Source organism: Bradysia coprophila, unplaced genomic scaffold, assembly GCF_014529535.1.
Source record: "Bradysia coprophila strain Holo2 unplaced genomic scaffold, BU_Bcop_v1 contig_358, whole genome shotgun sequence".
Classification (NCBI taxonomy): Eukaryota; Metazoa; Arthropoda; class Insecta; order Diptera; family Sciaridae; genus Bradysia; species Bradysia coprophila.
In genome coordinates, this window is record NW_023503616.1 from 4,262,663 (window position 1) to 4,283,540 (window position 20,878).

Here is a 20,878-nt window from a genome sequence, read left to right on the forward strand (position 1 = left end):
AATAATTTGTACCAAAAAAATTTGACTGGAAACAACCAAAATTTTACCAAAAAAATCTGCGTCGCAAAGTGGCAAATGTTCAGGAACAGACCAGCAAGAAAATTTATCTGCCACATGCGACGCAGATTTTTTTGGTAAAATTTTGGTTGTTTCCAGTCAAACTTTTTTTTGGTAAAAATTATTTGGCAGATGATGAGAAAAACTAAGCCAGCTTGTTTGAACTAAAATTGGGTGTAAAATTTAATTTTTGCGTAACGAAGCTGAAAGCGTCAACTCTAGCGATATCATTCATTTTAGAAATTGTACTTCAAAGACTGCGTCATTCTTTTCTCGAAGAGATTTTTGTTGGGATGGAATTATACGAGACAAATTCAAATCCAAGATTGACTGGAAAACGGCCAGCAAAGAAAAATCCAAAACATAAAAGGTATGTATTTGAGGTTTTGCTGTAATTATTGAACTTACGCCGAATAAACCTCTACCATCTATTAAAGGTCGTTGAAGGATTAACTCTTCAAAGAATTCAATCAATCTGTCGATGGTATAAAACATTATTTTACCTGCAAAATAAAGTAATTCCAGGGATGACGTCAACTCATCCGTAGGAAATTAAAATTTTCATTGAACAAACTAACGGAGCTGCAGCTCTTACATTCCCACTATTTGTACACGATAAAGTTTTGTTTCATCGGTAGATTAGATTGAATCCTAGGACTATGACCTCCTAGGACTTCAGAACTAGCACTCAGACAATTGGAAGTTTTAATAATACGGAGGACACGACATTGATATTGAGGTCCTTCCAACTATGGACTCTAAGAAGTAAAGGTGGAACGAAGAACACAGACTTCACCGGATTTTGTTAGTCCTGTGTCTAGGAAAGCTCAGTTTGACATTTTTTTTTATATATTAAGCTTGTAATGAGTAAAGAAAAAACAACCGACGCTCGATAATGTATAATGCGTACGTATATTTTCAAATTCAAGACATTATTTTCTGAGACAAATTTTTGATTATCACGTTTTAAAATGACTAGAAGAAATTAAATTCAAAAAATTTAGGATATCTCCGCTGGTCAATGATTACAATTGATTATTCACTAAAAAATATACGACAATGAGATCAAAATATAAATTAAAAATAAATAAAATAAATTAAGAATAGATAAGCATATTCGTCTATATCGGCACACAGCTAACCACAAAACATTAAACGAAATAAAATATTCAAATAATTTGTTCAGCGTTGACACTCAAGCCGCTTGACTATTTTCGCTCAATTTCTTCTCCAACGTTTCTGGATTCGCCAACGGATCCAGATCAGCAAACAAATCGTACCAAGCCGATTTATCTTTGCGAGACTTGGATTGTTGTGAAGTCGGCTTTTTGTCCGCATCGGTTTCGTCACTGGTCGTCGATGGTGTACTGGACGTTTTGTTGAACAATTGTAAAATCGAATTTTTCACCTTCATCACACTTTCGGCCGAAGACTCGGTCGACATTGGCGGCGCTTTGGTCGAATCAGTAGGCGCATCGTCGAACGAAAATGTCGCAAGATCATTCATAAGAAGCTGAGACGGCATATATGGTGTGCTGGACACGAAATCACCAAAGTCGGATTCACTCATCATTTTCAGAAGATCGGTGGACGTGGACGTATCTACCAACGATTGGTCGTTAGTGATGTTCACAGTTGATGACACCGATTCCGATTGATTAGTAGAACCATCGGTAACGTCAATCAATTCCGATGGCAAAACTTTGTCTTTTTTGTCATCTGTGGTTTTCGCTGCAGCTTCATTTGGTTGCGATGTAATGTCATCTTTGTAGTCATCCTAAAAGTTATAAGCAAGGTGCAGGCTGTAGGTAATGCCAATTTTTAGTTTTTCTAATTTACCTTAAAGAACAGCATTTGATCGGAATCTACCGCAGCCAGTTGACTCTCTTTCTCGGGAGCATCAGATCCTTGTGTCAGCTCTTTTAGAATGGTGAAACTGTAATGCGGCTCCTTTTCCAATGCGGTCATGGCACTATTGAATGTGTCCATAGTTTTATTGGCAAACTCTAACATTGTCGATTGATAGGCCACTAAGACATGGGAAAACATGTTGCAACGAGCAGCGGCCAACAAATCGATCTGTAAAGTGGTCGATTTATAACATTTGTGAACCAGAAGACCAGTGCTGAGCATTTACCTTCTGCAGACAATCCAACGTCAATTTATCAAATTTCGTTTTCGACGCACGAACATGTTGTTGAGCTTTACGAAACTTTTCCAAGCCTCTGCCGGTATCTGGATCCAATTGTGCACTCGCTGATTTCATCCAGTTTAATGCAGCTCGATATTCGGTTCGTTCCTTCTCCATAGCCTACAGTTGAATTAGTGAATCGAACGGTGCAGTAATTGTTTAATTTAAAGCTTTAAAAGCTTACCTGGATTGTGTGATGGGTATCTGAGATAGCACGGTTACGGAATGTCTCTAACTCATGATGAAGTCTCATTAATGGCGCTCGTACCGTCATTCGTTGCTGGCCTGAATAGTAGAGACATAGAGCGATATTAAATCAGTTCAATCATTAAGACAGTTAAGTAGGTAAAATTGAGCTTAACAGTTTTCTCATGACATTAGAATTTACATTGTCTAAGGAAATAGTAACAGACTGGTACACTCACCACAATACGATAAAGACTTTCCAGCAGTGTTCATTGGTTTTCCACTCGTTGCACTGCCCTTTCCAGTTTCTTTCAGAAACTTTCCAACAGAATTTTCCTCTTGAGCTACAATACAGATTCGTTCCTGGTAACTGTCGATAATTCGATGTAAATTCAAGCATGATTCGTTTATTGATTTAAATAAATCGATTTTCGAATCCAGTTCTGCATCTGAGGACTCTATACATACATCGTCCTTTTTGCCCAATTTGCGCTAAAACAACAAGTGAATTGAAAGTTTAGCTACAATACGAATTGGAGTGAAATGTATAAATAAACATAACACTGAAGCACGGCCGCACGACACAAAATGTCATGGAAAATTCTGATGGCGAAAACGAAAGTTGATATTGGACCCAGATGGTTTACTAAGAACTTAGGGTTGATAAATCAATTGATAAAATATTGACATAACATTTATGTAATCATTCATTGTCGGTAGGTAATATTCGCTCCGCTTTAAACATTTTTGTTTATTCGGACTGTATCATAAAATCAAGTCACAACACAACAATCGAAAACAAAATGAAAATTTAAACAGGAACTTTATCGACAATGGAACTCGTATGCCTTACGTAGAATGAATGAATAAAGAAAAACACTCACTTGAACAATATGTTTTGTGACCCAGTACTTTTCTGAATTCAACATATTTCCTGCGAGGAAAGAAAACACAATTAAAAAAAAAGAGTTTCTCCTACACTGATGAGGAGCGGATGGATGATAAGATTTGACAGAAGGATAAAGGTATCTGAAAACTGGGTTTACAGCACTACACTTATAGCGCTTATAGCACTCGCTTTTAATGCCACAAACATTAAATTTTAATCATTAAGTGTTCAGGATAACGTTGGCAGCTAGGTCTCGCAGTTCATGGGAGTAAAGGCAGTTGAAAACTTTAAATAATGAGAAGTATGTTGTACTTTAAAAGTTACTTTTTCAAAAATTAAATTCTTTCTGCCGTAAACTTATATTTTCGTCAAACGTTCGTTTCTTTAAAACCTTGAAAATTGTTACTATTTACACTCGTTTTAATAACAGACTCCAAAATAACAAAATATTTTACTCGATGTACCCCTTGGAAACTCGTTTTCCTTCACGGACACTAACGTTAAAACTCTTTTCCCGAGGGCCTTCGCGAGTAAAACATTACACATGCTAATTGGCAAATTTTTATTTTGACTTGTGGTATTACAAACCTCCCATTCGTCAAAATAAAAATTTCCCAACTAGCATGTAATGTACTTACTCTTATTCGATAGTATAGAAGAATTTTTGTGTGTGGAAAGACGTGTGTTACCGCTTACAGCCTTGTTAAAAGTTTTGTTATTTGCAACTTCAAGATGAATAACTCTCTTTACCTGACCATGTTACTCAGTGAATCATTAAATTTAATCTCTAAATTGTGTGTTTCTTTCAACAAATTAGCTTACACTTACATATGATCGATATAGCTTATCACAGTAGTACAACAAACCATGATTTTATCCTAAAGAATAAATTTGAATTTCCCACGAAGCGACACACGCCAAACAATTCCATCATGTAAACCCATTTACGGCTCCATTTTGTAAAGTGAACGTTTTCCGTGACAGATGTCGCGACAGTTCACACACAAGAAATTATACTTCAAGATTTTTTTTGGCAAAACGCGATTCGTTCGCTCAGCTGCTGTGTTAAAAGTTGTAAATATTCAACATTGATGAAATATAAATTACAGAAACCGTTCTAAGTGTTCGCAGTTACAATTCTCTTGATTATGTGTAATTAAATTTTGCTAATTTCTCGTTAGAAAACAATTTTTTCGTTATTTTATTCGTTTGAGCCATTTTTCGCTTTTGTCGGAAGTTCACGTAGTATTAATTCATAAAAGGAAGATGTCGATTTTTCGTTTAAATTTTTATATTAAGTGTTTTTGATGAAAAAAAATTGGGTGCAATGTGTTGGAAGTGAGGGCACAACAATATGAGATTCGGTTTGTTTTGGTTTTTCCAAACTATTAATGCATTTTCCATAATTTGAAGTTTTTCATTAACTTTCAAATGTCGGTTGAGATGGCGTTTGTCGTTGTCGCATTGTCGCACAAATCTGATTGGCTGAACAATTTCGATTTCAATGAAAATCGGAAGTAATATTTATCGATTTGGAAATTCGATTCCCTAATTTTAATTAATTTATAAAATTAATCCGACGATAATTGAGTGTTGAAATTCACGTTTTGAAAAAATATTTTTGCGAATATTCTCGCATAATTTGGCAGACTCAAACGATTTTTCCAAGATGGCGTTTTCTTTCGCCGTGAAATTCAGCCAATCAGCGTCGTTAGATTCGTAAATTTTTCAGTCATTTCAGTTCTTCGCGTCGTAAGTACAATTTGTTTGCCTGCGTCTTTAGCGTTCAAAAAGTGAAATTCGGCTGTTAGTTGCAACATAAAATTATTCAATTCGCCCCAAAAAGAAATAAAGATGTGACATGTGGAACGTCAGTACAGTATTTGTAAACAAATTGTCTATAATTTATTTTCTTTTCGGGGGGACAAAGTGCCATGCACGCTTGGTGCAATCACCAATAGAACTGAAAATTCTACCGAAATCCAACAAAATAAGGTGAAATCATTTGCTGCTTAGTTTTGTGTTTACATTCTGTGAAGTTTTACCGGGATTTTCCTTCCAATATTATTTTTCGTAAATTTGTTGGTTACAATGGCGATCTATGGGGGATTGTATGGTATAAACGCTTAAATCGAAATTCTTGCAATATTTTATGTTTAAAAGAAATTATAATTTTTTTTAACTTAAATCGTCTCAATCGGACGATTATTAGACTTTTATTGCAACTTTTTCTTTGGTGTTTCGACAATAGTGCTATTTCTGATAAGGTTCGATTCAAAAATATGAAATTAGCATCATCCTGAAATTGGAACATTTGTTTTAATAGTAAGTTAGGGGGAAAACATCCGATTTTTCGATAGATTTGATGTTACTCAGAGTTTCTTCGGTCGATTTTTTGAGCATTTGAACATTAGAATTCTCATGAATTGATAACAATTGTTAGGCTCAGGTATTTGGAAAAAGTAGAGTAGATGGTTTAATACGTATATAACGAAAAAATTGTTGCCAAAACGTTATTTAGATCAACAAACTTAAAAACAAATTTTTCGTTTCTTTTTTCAGATTTAAATAAAATCAAATTCAAGGTGTTGTAAGAGGTGATTATTAACAAGTGTAAAGTTGATCCATTTTTTATTCTCAAAATGTAAGTGACATCAGTGAAAGCAATCGAAAAAATAAAAAAATTTGTTCAGAGAGACTAAAGAAACAACACAAAACAGTAAACCAATCAAATTGTTTGACCAAAATGTCGGGAAGAGGTGCAAAGAGGCGTGGACGGCCACCAAAAACTCCGTCCATGGACCGAAAGTCAAAGTTTGAATATCATTTAGTAAAAAAACCGAAATATCTGATGAATCGGGGATCCGATTCCCAATTAAGTACACCGAACCGTTCGCGTGCTTCCTCACCGCAAGACAGTGACGTGAGTCGACCGAGTATTTCCAGGCCATCAACTTCCCGTTTAGCTGGTCGACGAAGTAATACCCGTGGTGCTAGTAAAAGGGGAAAGCCGAGTGCATCACGAAATTCGTCATATTCGAAGAAAGGTGAGTCTGATAGCAACGCTTGAAATGAACAGTATCGGCATTTAAATTTTTATTCCATTGCAGATTTTGAATCCGAGTATCTATATGGTTCCGATTTTGGTGATTCGTCCGATGAACACGATCCAGACGATGATATGCTTATGTCGCCAAGTGAAACTGAAAGTCTAACTGGAGATCACGACAGCGAAAGTGATTTTTCAATTAGTAGCTTTAGTAATGGCAGTGGTACAACGAAACCACGACAACCTAGTCCAGAACCGCTGTGGTTGCAGCAAAAGGATATTGTACCGTTAGAATTGCCAGAATCTTCCGATGATTTGCTTATACCGAAAGCGCAAGCTCTCAAGGCCACATCCATTTATGAAATTATGCGACGATTCAAGTATTTGGTTCGTTTGTCGCCGTTCCGTTTGGAAGATTTTTGTGCAGCACTTTTAAGTGATGAACAAAGCGCTCTGCTTATCGAGATCCACATTGCATTGATGAAGGCAATATTTCGCGAAGAAGACTCACAAGCAACGCATTTCGGACCGCTGGATCAGAAGGACAGCGTCAACATTACATTATATCTAATTGATCAAGTCACTTGGCCAGAAGTATTGCGATGTTATGTGGAAAGTGATGCCTCGTTCGACAAAGACGTTCTAAACATATTGTCGACCAAGGAGTATCCCTTCACATCCATAGCCGATCGAATGGTAGTGTTGGAATTCCTAACCGATCATTTCTTGAGAACGACATCGGTACGTGACAATCTACTTCAAGAAGGTCCCATCCATTATGATGACCATTGTCGCATTTGCCATCGTTTGGGCGATTTGCTGTGTTGTGAAACATGTCCGGCCGTTTTTCATTTGGAATGTGTGGATCCACCAATGGTCGACGTACCGACGGAAGACTGGCAGTGCAATATTTGCAAGTCGCATCAATTGTCAGGCGTGTCTGATTGCATATCGACACAGGAGAAAGAGGGTATGCTGTGCCGGCAAGAGCATCTCGGCTACGATCGGCATGGCAGAAAGTATTGGTTCGTGGCTCGACGCATTTTCGTCGAAACCGAGGATGGCACTGAAAATTGGTACTACAGTTCAGTAGCGCAGTTCGAGCTGTTGATGTCGAAACTTGACGAAAAGGATATGGAGCTATCACTTTGCCGTGAATTGTCTGACTTCAAAGATGAAATTGTCCGACAAATGAAAATAACGGAGAAAATGACTGAACAGCATAAGGGCAACAAAAAAAGTTACCTGGAAATTGAGAATCAGAGCATTGCAAAGTTGTTGGATAAAAAAGATGTTGCAGATGTCGAGGAAAAGCCGGTTGAAGAGAAGGAAACCGAAGAGCCCGTAAAAGAACAGCAAAATGATGAGGAAGAAATTAATGTTGACGAAGTCAGTCCACCTAGACACAACACAAGGTTGAAGACTGGCACAATAACTCAGAAAGTAATAAATGTCGACGAACTGAAGCGTAAAAATTCCTTAACGGGTAAAGACGATCTAGGCAAACTTGGCATTGATTCGGACACAATGTTGACAAGACAAAAAGTTTCGCAAATATCCAATGGAACTCTACTATTTCGACTCGGCATGGAAAATGCATTCAAAACTTACGTCAATCAATTCTCCACCAATACGATTGCATTGAACAAGCCTCAACGGAACGAGGAACGCGACAAGAAACGACATTTATCCCACAAGTTTTCGTTGACAACAGCCTCCGAATTCAAGTGGAATGGAGTGCTGAATGGGACACAAACCAGTATTATCACAAGTTTAAGACAAACCATACTTGCCTTAGAGCAAGCCATTTCATCGCCGTTTATGCACGTCAATTGGAGTTCATTGCGTAAGCTATGGGTAGCAGCCGTTGCAAATTGCTCGAAACCGAAAGATTTTGCCAGAGTAGTAGCCATTCTTCAAGCATGTTTCAAAGGCTCAATTTTCGCCAATGTGTGGCACGAACAATTGGGTCACACTAAACTGCAACGCATTACATCGGCAGAACGGGAAGAGAAAAAGAAACTGGAAAAGCGAGAAAAACGTGAACGTGATGACGAAGAGGAGCGCAATAGATTGGCTGTAAATTTTGTAAAATATTCGTTGGGATTCAAACATCAAGTATGGAAGCAGAAAGGTGAAGAGTATCGTATCCATGGACAGTGGGGTTGGATTTGGATGTCCTATGGTAGAAGGAGTCATATTCAGGATGCTGCCATCGACAAGATCAATCCCAACAAAATCATGCTTCATGTAAAGGACGGTGATGTGGATAAAGTTATTGAGGTCCGATCGAGTACGTTCGAATACTTCAAAACATTCAGCGATGGCGGTGACATTGACAACAGGCCAGATGAATTTAAAAATATCACTCTGGCTCCAACTCTCAACGAGTTCGATTCCATCGACGTTTCGCGTGCTTTAACTGCTTCAGGTCGTTTACTCTATCCAAAAATTGCCAAGAAATCGAAACTGGATGATCTACTGGCACGCCGTATCGGTCTACGCGACAGTGAGGAACAAAAACTTGCAAGCAGTTCTGTGGATGAAGCTCTGGACGTTGGAAATGATGATACACCTGCAAAGCCCGTTCCTCATCCGGTTGAAAAACAGTTGAACGAGATCATCGGAAATAAAAGCGCCACTGCAGCAACGTCAAATTCATCTCAAGGAAAGACCGCAGTCGTTGATATGGAACTAGCAAAGAAAATCCAGGCTACGCGTTTTCAATTCGGCCAAATAAATCGGCTTGGAAAGGGATACAAATGTTATTCCAAAGAGTGCAATAACACCAACTCGAACGTGTTTTCATTGCAACAAGCCAGCGTCGTTACTTGCTATTCACCCACCTGTCTGCAAAGGTCTCGAGTAAAACGGGATTTGATTTTGCTGTTGAGAAAAGCACACGCAGCAGGTAACGGGTCTGAGGAAACCGTTGCCGCTATAATGAATGTCGGCAATAAAAAATCCCTGAGCAACGGTAAACGTCAATCCAAACAATCCAATGGAACAACGGAAAAAATCCCCGACGATCCGGTCAAAATGTTGAAGGATTTTAATGATGCCATTCGAACGTCGTACTCTTATGCTAACACAGATGTGATGGAATGTATTACATTGAAGTCTCAGGACGATAAAGCGGAAGTTAAGAATGAAATTAAGGTTGAGATCAAGGAAGAGACGAAAGATGAAACAAAAGAAGAGCCGAAAGGTGAAATGCGAGAAGAGTCGAAAGAAGACACAAAAGAGGAAGCGAATGACGAGATCAAAGTTGATGTGGAAGATGAATGGAAGCATATTACGAACGATGACATGGAAATTGAAGAACCAATCAAACCCACTGCTAAAGAAGTGCAAGACGAAATGGAACGCGTTCAAGCGAACAATTTTGATGTCAGTATGAATGAACTTCCACCTGCTAAACGTCCCCGGTTAAATGATCTCGATAACGATATCGACGTCGAATCAACTAATGTTAATCAATCATTGATGGATATCGACCGAGACGCTTCGTTAAGTAATGATGGTTCCGACAGCCAATTCAATGTATCAAAGACCCGCTCATCTCGCAGAAATATAAAATCAAAAACTACCGTCACTACTACAACTACAACAAGTCGTACGACAACCAAATTTGATGATGGTTCCATTGAGGAAGAGTCAAACTCCAGCACCAAATCCAAATCTCAAGAGAGAACATTGGCAAACAATCGACGCGCTACCAGTGTTACAACAAATACTGCAACCGTTGAACGATCCACTTACGTGTATCATCCGAATCGTCGATTCGCAGTTAATGCTAAAAAGTCAGTCAAAACTGAGGAAACAAAAATTGTTGAGTACGGACCTGATGGTACCACAGAACGAGTGTACACGACCACATCCACCAAAGGAAAGATCTACTTAAATAAAGCCGTCGTCGAGAAGAAATCTTCGGTTAAACCAAAAGTTGTCGGTGTAATGAAGTATCCAGTCATCGGTAATTATTTAACTCGTAGCGGTATTAGATCTCTGATGACTGTACAACGACACGAACTCGTCAAATTGGCCAGAAGTAGTGGAAAAACAACATTGGCCGGTTTCAATCAACTGTCCAAGGCAAACATGTCCGTTTGGCCGTATCCATGCTCTCGTCCACTATTTAAAACGTGCTGGGTATTCCGAACCATGAACGTACAGACTTTATCAGCTTTAGCATTACAATTGCGTATTATTTGGTGTTGCTTGAAATGGGACGATATGGCCACCAAACCACCGACATCCGACGGAAAGAATCAAATTACTACTGAGACTGAAATTATGTCACAAGAAATATTGAAATATCGACATTGTGGTCGATTTTCGGAGAAGACTCAATATCTTCGACGGAAAGTTGTCATCCCACTGGAATTGCCAAAGACTATTCGAGGTAAATTTTTCAGATTTTTTTGTGGTAAAAATTCGTATCAGTAAAATGGTTGCGTTTTCATTCGTTAGAATTCACCTCAATACGCTCTGGATTGCGTAAAAGAAAACGTGCAGAGTCTCCACAGAAAACGGAGCCGCAAGTAACAGAAGAATGGGTGGATGAAGACAAGTTGGAATTGTGGGAGATCAAACAATTCGGCGAGAAGTAAGTTCAAATTTATCAAATCTCAATCGTTCACGTCCCAAACTAAAATCGAATTTCATTAGGCAAATAACATTACAACAACCGATTACTCGACAAAGTACTGGAAAACTTCCTCCATCTCGATCATTGGAAATTGGTTCAACCTCAACATCGTCACCATCAAATACGACGGTCAGCGCTAAAGTGGTTGTCACGAACAAAGCGACGCCGGAAGAGATTAAGGAAAAACTTGAACAACAGTTGCGTTTACAGCGTGCAGCCCATCATCAAAAGCGAGCACTTGAAATGCAGAAACAGACCGGTAAGTTAATTTGAATGAACAAAAAATCTTTTCACTCTAACAAAACTCACTTGTCATGCAAGCTTCCACCTCTGTTGAGGAAGACAATAAAGAAACAGGTACATTTGCACAGATGAACTGAATAAACTTTTTCCGTTTACTTAATCTTTCTAACGTCTACCTGCCACAGATCAGTTGTTAAAATGCTGATATCAATACTAACACCGCGACACTATAATTTCAGATGCGTCAAAACCACACATCATTGGACAACGGAAAATTGTGGTTAAAAATCCGGATGGAACCACGAGAATCATTCAGCAAGCTATCCAAGCTCCACAGCCGAAACAAGCTGTTATTTCGTCACCGGCCACAGCTACCGAAACTGGTACTACGCAAAAAGTACAGATCATTCGTGGTCCCGACAACAAGGTCATGGTTCGTGGTCTCAATCCTGGCCAGCAACTGATCAAATTACCAAATGGAAAATTACACGTCCTAACCACGTCACCAGCACCAGCTGCTGGTAAAACGGTCATGAAAGTTAACGTTCCTACTACACCAAAACAAATCATAACGAAAACCATTCCACAATCATCTCCGCAAGTTATTCAAGGAGTAAAGACACCAGTTGTCATTAGACAACAACTGCCAAAATCTTCAACCATTGTATCCAAACCGGTCATTAAACCAGCAACCACTCAAAGAGTACGTTCAACTTGTACGCGAATCTAAACTCACAGATTTTTTAATTCAATTTTTTGTTCTGACTCAGGTGTCGATTGGCGGGCAAATAATCACTTCAACACCAGGAAAGATCCAAATGGCCACTAACAACGCTCAGAAGATATTGGCAAAAACGCCAGTTTCGACAACAAACACTGTACAGAAAATTATTCAGCCAACAACAAATCTTCAAAAACTGTTGACCCAAGGTTCACCCGCACAAAAGATTATCATCAATCAAGCTAATCAAAATAAAGTGGTTATTGCATCGACTCCACAAAAACAAATTATACAACAAGTACCGCAGTCACCTCCAGTCAATCAGCAACAGACGGTCATACAGCAACAATCGCCGACATTGATGTCGGGTGGAAAAATAGTTCAGCAGTTCGTGAATACCACCAATCAACCACAGCAAATAATATTTGGTGGACGGCGAATATTATTGCAACCAGGTAAGACCTTTCACGAGTCCAGAAACATTTTCGTTTAATTGTCAATGTTTGACTTTATTCGATTGAAAAACCAATTTGTATCTTCAGGTCAAACAATCATCACTGAACAACAACAGCCAGCAACTCAACAAGTGGTTCAACAGCAAGTGGTTCAGCAGCAAGTGGTTCAACAAGTTGTCCAGCAACAGTCTCCACAACCCAAGCAACAGATCATTCAACAACAGCAGGTTGTACAGCAAGTGGTCCAGCAACAACAGCAGGTCATTCAACAGCAACAACCTCAGCCACAACAACAACAAATTATTCAAAATCAGCAATTTTATGTCAGCAATGCCAATATTGCCCAACAATTAGCGCAAGGAAAACTTCAAGTGGCAATTGTCAACGGGCAACAGTTGATCCTGAAGCCGTTAGGTAACAATCAGGGGCAGATTGTGGCTCATATTAAACAAATTGATGGCAAAGCGCACGTTGTTACAACAGCTGAAGCAGGTAAATATTTTCTATCCATCGATTGATACATACTTAGTCGTTAGTTGGTCGATTTAAGATGGAATATTCTTGGATAACAAATTCCGACAATATCTAGGTTTTGTTGCGTTAACTTACGATCGATTCGTCCTCTTAATCGAATTTTCTTTTGTTCTACCTTATACAAGCGAGTTCAAATTTTTCAAAATTATAATTTCTTAGAACAACAACAACAGCAACAAGCAGCTGCAGAACAACAGCAACAACTTCAGCAGCAACAATTACAACAGCAGCAGCAACAACAACTGCAGCAGCAACAACAGCAACAATTGCAGCAGCAGCAACAACAACAACTGCAGCAACAGCAGCAGCAACAACAACAGCAGCATCAGCTCATTTTATCACCCACCCAATCAACACAAAATATTCAACCATCGACTGAACAGAAGCTACTGCAAGGACAACCACCAGGAACGGTTATCAAATGTGTAACGGCAAAAATCATTCAAACTGTTCAAGGGCCGCGTATAGTATTGCAGGGATTGACTGGTAATGAGTTCACAGCTCAGCAATTGGCACTTGTGCAACAACAAGTCAAACAACAACTACTTAAAGGTAAGTGGAAGTTTTGTGTGAATTCTAGCACTCGTTTCTCTATTTATATTTCATCGTCACAATCGTTCCTTCGCTTTATTTGTAAATGTTTGATCAATTTAATTTTTGTGAATGGAGTCAATGAGTGTGATAGCAATGGTGATAATAATCAGCAAACGAATTTCCCATTTACAGCTCAAGAAACCAGTGGCAAGCAGGGAGTTTTGGGTTCGACACCAACAAAAATTTACCTAGCCGTTCAGCCACCACAGCCGATACAATCGCAACCGAATCAACCGCCACCACTTACCCCCGTTCAATCACCTCCGCAACATCAACAAGTGAGTATTTACTAAAATGATAAACCAAAAGAACATCTTCAGAAATCAAAATATTTAGAATTGAGAAGACAAAAAAAAAACAAAAAATATTTTCCACAAAATCTTCAACCACCCAGTTAAGAAATGTCAATTGACGAATTTTTACACTTAAAAATTGACCACTGAGCGAATTTTATAAATTTTTTATTTTTACTTACTTTACACAATCCATTATCATTATTTCGACGAGCTTTTTTTTTGTTTAAATTGAAGTGTTAGAACCGACATTCTTGACAGCTTACAAATACTGTGTTTAGCCATTGATGCCGTATGTCAATTTTTTTAGCGGAACTCTTAAAAATTAGGTTAGACGAACGATAACATTTAGTTGATTCACAACTGTAAAACTCGAATGCGTAAGCAAATGATAAACGAAAGGAACTTGAATTTTTCACATACGGCATTTGGGATATACGACAGGACATTTGTAAATTAATTTTTGATTCGATTTTATGAATTGACAATGTAGAAAATGGGGATACAGAAAAATGATAACTCCGATAATTTATCTTCAGCAAATTATCCATAAACAAACAAAACGAAATAAAAAAAATAATCAAAAGCTCTCTTTGATATTCCCATGTTCGGTTTATTATTCTAATAATTTTTGTTCGATAAATTTCTTTCTTTCTTTTATTAGTCGAAAGTTCCATTTAACTGATTCAAAAGTTTATATATTTATTTTATATGTAATTTATTTACGTAAATCATTGTAAAATCATGTGTAATTTCTCTTTCGTTAATTAATTCCAATCAAATAAATTAAAATTAATTGAAAAAAAAAACCAATTACTGTAATATATAAATAAGCAAATTGTAAAACGTGCGCTTTTTGCAATAAATTCATTAACATTACTAAATTGTTTTTGATTCATAAAAAAAAATTTAAAAAAAAAAAACAAAATAAAAAATGAAAACTGAGAACCTTATTCATTTTGAGTAACAAAGACTAACAAAATGTTTGTTTTTTTGGATTGAGTAAATTTTTGGAAAAGAAAATTATTTATTTTTTTCACTTTTTTTGTTCGTTTAAATTTGTTATGGTTGGTTATGGGTTCCATTTTATAATTCCTTGTCACACAAAATCAATTAATCAGTTAATTCAAAACCAAACAAAAGTAATAATTCCCCATAATCAAAATGGATTAAACTTCGATTTCGATTTGCTTCCATGAAACGAAATTAATTTTTTTTTTTTTTGTAAATTTCATTCAGATTATTGTATAACAACCCACCACTTTTATGATACCCACCCACATTTCATTTATCCATATTTCCGTTTCATTATTTTTTTTTTGTAATTTTCTCTGTCACTTTAATTGTAGATTTATCTTTTTGTATTTTATTTTCATCACACATTTACAATTGCAAAAGCGCTATGCAACAATTTGTAACATTTATTTTTGCAAAGAAATGATACATCTAAAGAAAAGAACAAAAGAAAAACTTTTAATTGTAATTTGCCTAATATACGTTCAACAGTCCATAGCGCTTTTAAAAAAAGACAAAAAAAAATTGAATTCAAATCAATAATAGCCTTTTGCATTTGGTTTGTTGTTTTCGTTTGTTGAAAACGAAGTTTACTTCCAACTTTAGTTGCGACTAAAATATGATTTTACGTAACTCAACTAAAGTGTAGAAGTAACAAATTTGACTGCATACAAAATGTGTTATGACCTGTTGATCGTGTATCTAAATGTACGAAAAAAAGGAAGAAAAAAGTTCGGTTAATTGTTTTCAATTGATTTTAATTTTAACGATTTGTTGAACAATGGGACGCATAATACACAACTTTTATTTAGTAAGTTGATTTTTTTTAAATAAGTTTTTCCTATCATTTTTCTTATTTCTTTTTAACTTTTCTTACATTTTCGATTTTGATTATTTGGAAGAAGATGAACTTCGTTTGTTGTTTAAAAAAAATGAATTCGCAAAGAAATAGAAACAGCTAATAAAGCCCGAACCAATCAAATGGACATCACATTTAAAGAAAACTCAATTTAAAGAAGAAAAAAAAACAAGCATTAAGTTAGTTAGTAAAGTACCTCCATAATACTTGGAAGATAACATAAAATGAGGTAAAATAGAGAAGAAAAAAAAACTACATCACTCAACGTTCAGAGTGCACCTGACTCCTCTATTCCCATTTCGGTAAATAAAATTTAAAAAAAAAACTACCCCACTCATGGTAGTCCTCCTGTTTCTCTATTCCTATCGATTGAATTTGGTCGAATGTCCCCCATATCAGTTTAAAGAGACATATACATCACATGGAGCGAACACTCAAAATTCCTGATTTTGCGTGCATTCGTATAACAAGAGAATTATTTTACGTACGTATGTGTTTTTCGAGACGAAGGCAAGGCGTAAGTAAAACTAATTCTCAAGATTTGCGAATCGAACTCACACGCATAATGGGTTTGAGTGGTTCTCCATGTGATGTACAACATTTTATATACGTCATGATACGAAAGACACAAAATATACAAAGCAGAGAGATAGAGGGAGAGAGTTAGCTTCAACTTCGTACTCATTGAAAAGGAAAGGTACGTTTCACAGCCTTGGAATGTTTGCAAGTACTGTCCTAAAAAGCAATGGTCTCGCAATGGTAACTTTCGGAGTGTGATTTCGTGTATTTTCATATCATGACGCATATAATTGGTTTTATTTAAACCGTAGGTTTGTCTTCCACGATTCGCTCACTTTTCTTTCATTGGAATCGTTCTGCTATCGGTAAACGTCCATTGGTGGTATTAAGCTTCTTACGACTGAATCATCTGAAAGTATGAAAGAAGATACAACTTAGGATGTCGAAGTCGATACAGAAGCTACGGATGCCTGACCATATATCATTATCATACCCACCATTAAATCAATGTCATGTTCTCGTCTTCGATAAACTTTCGATTTTACCGTTCCTCGTATTTTGCCTATCGTTCTTCGCTTGTAAAATTAAAATTGTCATGATCGGGAATCGTTATTAGTTAACCGAAAGTCTAATAAAATATATGAAAAAGATCTCTTTCTGAGCAACGGTCATATTATGAATGGATGTCTGCAATTCTAAATTATTAATCTGAATCGGGCAGCATCATGGATATTGTGTTCAATATGTAGTGAAACCAACAAACCTTCTTTCACATTCAGCTGCGCCCTCGGATCAAGTTTCTTCAAAAATATTTGTCAGAAAGTGGTCGATTTTTGTAGGGTACCTGCATGTGGGTGTTTTGTTTCGTTTGTATTTGTATAGTTCTTCAACTGTTACTGACAGTAACTTTTTCGTATAGCCGTCTGTCTCGACAACGACAAACATTGCACCCCAAAGTCCCACAAAAGTTTTGTTCAACGGATCTGCTGTACAAACAACCGACGTTAAAAAAGAACTGCAAAAGGTCTTAGCTCAGAATAAGTTGAAGAACGAACAACTAAACCAGCAAGAAAATGCAGCAGACACCACATCATTGGAACCAGATAATTTAAATGAAGATGATTCGTTCGTGGTGACGGCTGACTACATACAGCAAAGTAAATTTTCCACCGTATCAATTATCGAACAAAAAATACTGAATTTACTTTTGTCTCAACAGCAATCAAAAATGCCCTTAAACAGGAAAATCTCAATCCAGAAATTGAAGAAAAATTGTTGAATTTGCAACGTTATCAGGAAAAGCAAATGAAAAGTGAGCCTGTAGTTGCACCCAGTCCAGTGCCGCAATACTCTACACCAGTTAAATCGAATACTTCACAAAAGAAGCGTACATCCAGTCGTCACGATGACGACGACTGGATTTTGGAAACACCCAAACGACGTCCACCCAAAGGCAGTAGTAATTCCGAACGTAAATCGGAAGTGGTCGGTGAGAGTAGTAAGATTACACCGGCTGAAGAGACGCCTATGAATAACCGACGCCTTGCAGCTATTAAACGTGAAAGTGATAAGAAGAAGCAACAGCAGCAGTTTCAGGTAAAGGTATGAGCAATTTTACTCTCTTTTCTACATGGTTTGTGCGTGTGAATGAGAACTGGGTGCATGAAACTGTAAAAGTGTTGATTGGTCTTTAATGTGACTTTGTCTTTGTCACTTTTTCTAAGTAAGACTTCAATTTTTGACACACGCTTCTACTTAACCAATCAACATTAATCCTTACCATGTCGTCCATAATAAACAAAACCAACTGTTAACTGCTAGGTAGATAATAAAATATAATGGACATTGCTTCCTATCGAAGTGCTGGTAGTCTATTCTTTCTCAATTATTTAGTTTTACAAACGTTAGAGTACCAATTCAAAAATTGGAGCTCTAACTTACCGTAACCATATTCAAAATTCACAAAAATTGAAAATCTAATGCGAACAGTTTTCTCGTTACTCAAAGATTCGACTAATACGTCATAAGGAACAGCTGAAAAAGGATATACTGAAGAAACGTGTTCTTCTTGAAAAGGAATTACAGATTGAAATCCAAAAGGAATTAGCCACTGAATTAACGGCACGTGCAAAACAGGAACGTAACAAGCAAGAAGAGGTTAAAAGTGCCGTTTCTTCAAGCAGTGGCAATTCCAAGCGAAGGTACAGATCAAAGTAAATGTTTCGAGCTTAAATCTTTACTGACCTCTGTTTTCAACGATTAGATCAATGCCAACACCAACCAAACAAGCTGCGTCGTCCACTACGCCAACCGTTGGTACAACATCTAAGGGCAATACATCAACGGGTCGTAAAAAGGGTAGCACCAAAATTGCTACTTCGAACAACAGCGGAATTTCAAAGAGAAAGGAGAAACTGTATTGTGTGTGCCGGACACCTTTCGACGATTCAAAGTAAAGTTCATTGGTTGATAACGTCCTAACATTCCGATTGATAAATTCTCTCCGTAAAACATCTAGATTTTATGTCGGTTGCGATCTCTGTAACAATTGGTTCCATGGCGAATGTGTGGACATCACCGAAGAAGGCTCGAAAAACTTAACGGAATTCGTTTGCAGCGAATGTAAGCATGCACGCGACACCCAAGAACTGTATTGTTTGTGTCGTCAGCCGTATGACGAGTCACAGTTTTACATTTGCTGTGATAAGTGCCAGGACTGGTTTCACGGACGATGCGTTGGAATATTGCAAAGCGAAGCTGATTTCATTGATGAGTACATTTGTCCGAATTGTCAACGTAATAATTCTGTGAATTTTGCTAACATGAAAAGTTTGGGCCAATTGGAGTACGACAATTTGAAAAAACTAATCAAGCAAATTCAGGTAAAAAAACATTGCTAGAGATTGACGTGTATGATACGACTATAAGATTTGTAATTCCGTTACAGAGCCATAAAAGTTCGTGGCCATTTATGGAGCCTGTTGATCCTCATGAAGCCCCTGATTATTACAGAGTAATCAAGGATCCCATGGGTAAGCAATTCTACAAATTTTTTCTAATTTCAATCCAATCGGCTGTTTATCTGTTACCGACAACTTCGGACAATTTCGTTACAGTGAAATATGTGTTAAAATGAATGAAGTACAAGAAGCGAACTCAAAAAAAAAGAGTTTGAACAATAGAAGTAGGATATTTGGTGATACGTTTTGTCACTTCTTAAATGATATTAGACAGAGTTAGCCTCCCAAAATATATGAGTAGCCTACAATTTTGATTCCCTTCTACAGATCTTCAACAAATCGAAGCGAAAATCAATGAACGGAGTTACACAACCCTATCCGAATTCATTGCTGATATGACGAAAATATTCGACAATTGCCGCTACTACAATCCGAAAGAATCACAATTCTATCGTTGCGCCGAGAGTCTAGAAGGCTATTTTGTACAGAAAATTAAATTCTTTCGAGATAATTTAGTTGATAAATCACCGTAATGGAAACTCTTTTAACTAATTAATTTGCTTAAAATTAAAATTAATATTTTACTTAGATTTTAAGTTGTATAATAAATCTGGAATAATTTTTATTGAAAAAGAAAATGTAAAAATTTAAAGAAAAACAAGATGAAGAAATTATTTATGAAATATTGAAGAAAATGTAACGTAGAGATGGTACAAAACAAACAAAAATTTGAAATTAAGAAATATGTTTGTAATTAACATCAAAAATTTACCGAAACTTTCAATGGTAGATGGATACATTGTGCATAGAATTTGATGAAAAATTACAGAAAAATTGTAAAACAAAATGAACATTTCGTGTTTTTTAATCGACTTAGCCTAGCTAGTAGATGTAGCCCAACATTCACATTCCCTTTACGTAGCAAATCTGGTACAATCGAGTGGACTGATCGAAGATTTTAAGAAATTGCTTGACAGTTATGAATACCAACATTCCGATAAGAAAATGAAAGTGAACTAAGAACCCGTTGCGTACTACGACTTTAAATTTTGACCCTAAGCTAGGACACGGTGAGCTTGAATTTTTTTTTATTCGACCTCTCGTGGACGGACATGAAATGTTGTTAGTGGTTTTTGTAGAGGGCGGCACTAGGAGTAAGAATAACATAACAAGAAACTTTTTCGATGGGAAAATTGTTAATTAGATCGATTTTTCGTTTTTTGTGGACCTCCGGAAAGCTTCGAAAACTGTTTGGACCCAACTGGTGACTTATTTGATCACAAAAATATAGTTACTGTTTAGCCTGAGGACTGAGCTTTACAGCGATACCAATCATGACATTCATGACTACCAACAAACATCTTTTATGAAACCAAGTCATTAAAAACACGTGATGGCGTTATGGAGCCCCATCTGAGGTTCAACATTTCATTAAATAAACATAAAATTCTGGCGGCGTCCGGGCCTAGTCGCCGGTGAAAAAGTCGAAAATTCCAAATTTTTGATTTCATGTTTTTTTTTTTAAATATTTTTACTGCAAAGGAAGCGAAAAAGACGGATCACATCATGTTGTTTTTTAAAAGAATCAAACAACGGAACAACAGAAATGCCACTTCAAAATTGAACTCTGGAACTCATATCCAATGCGAACATTAGAAAGCAA

General features: G+C 36.9%; 2 protein-coding genes across 8 annotated transcripts; one reads left to right on the forward strand and one right to left on the reverse strand.

The window, feature by feature from the left end:
- Positions 1–944: 944 nt before the first annotated feature.
- On the reverse strand, positions 945–3,456 carry LOC119081329 (islet cell autoantigen 1). Its single transcript, XM_037190116.1, has 6 exons — positions 3,319–3,456; positions 2,674–2,926; positions 2,433–2,533; positions 2,195–2,368; positions 1,897–2,136; positions 945–1,834 (listed from the first exon to the last, which is right to left on the reverse strand). Exons 1-6 carry the CDS (start codon positions 3,361–3,363, stop codon positions 1,253–1,255), a joined length of 1,395 nt encoding a protein of 464 aa, XP_037046011.1. The 5' UTR covers positions 3,364–3,456; the 3' UTR covers positions 945–1,252.
- Positions 3,457–4,330: 874 nt separating this feature from the next.
- Positions 4,331–20,061, forward strand: LOC119081333 (nucleosome-remodeling factor subunit NURF301). 7 transcript variants are annotated; one of them, XM_037190126.1, is made up of 18 exons: positions 4,331–4,475; positions 5,886–6,370; positions 6,434–10,777; positions 10,846–10,981; positions 11,044–11,282; positions 11,345–11,380; positions 11,506–11,969; positions 12,037–12,442; positions 12,530–12,934; positions 13,136–13,528; positions 13,703–13,848; positions 17,175–17,412; positions 17,475–17,851; positions 18,263–18,456; positions 18,519–18,707; positions 18,774–19,137; positions 19,203–19,287; positions 19,543–20,061. In XM_037190126.1, the coding sequence occupies exons 2-18, from the start codon at positions 6,070–6,072 to the stop codon at positions 19,746–19,748; spliced, it is 8,523 nt and encodes a 2,840-aa protein (XP_037046021.1). In that variant the 5' UTR covers positions 4,331–4,475; positions 5,886–6,069; the 3' UTR covers positions 19,749–20,061. The 7 variants fall into 7 exon arrangements, with proteins under 7 accessions (XP_037046021.1, XP_037046020.1, XP_037046023.1 ...); XM_037190125.1 differs by having other exon boundaries at positions 17,475–17,857; positions 19,543–20,058; XM_037190128.1 differs by having other exon boundaries at positions 17,475–17,857; positions 18,332–18,456; positions 19,543–19,965.
- Positions 20,062–20,878: the final 817 nt, after the last annotated feature.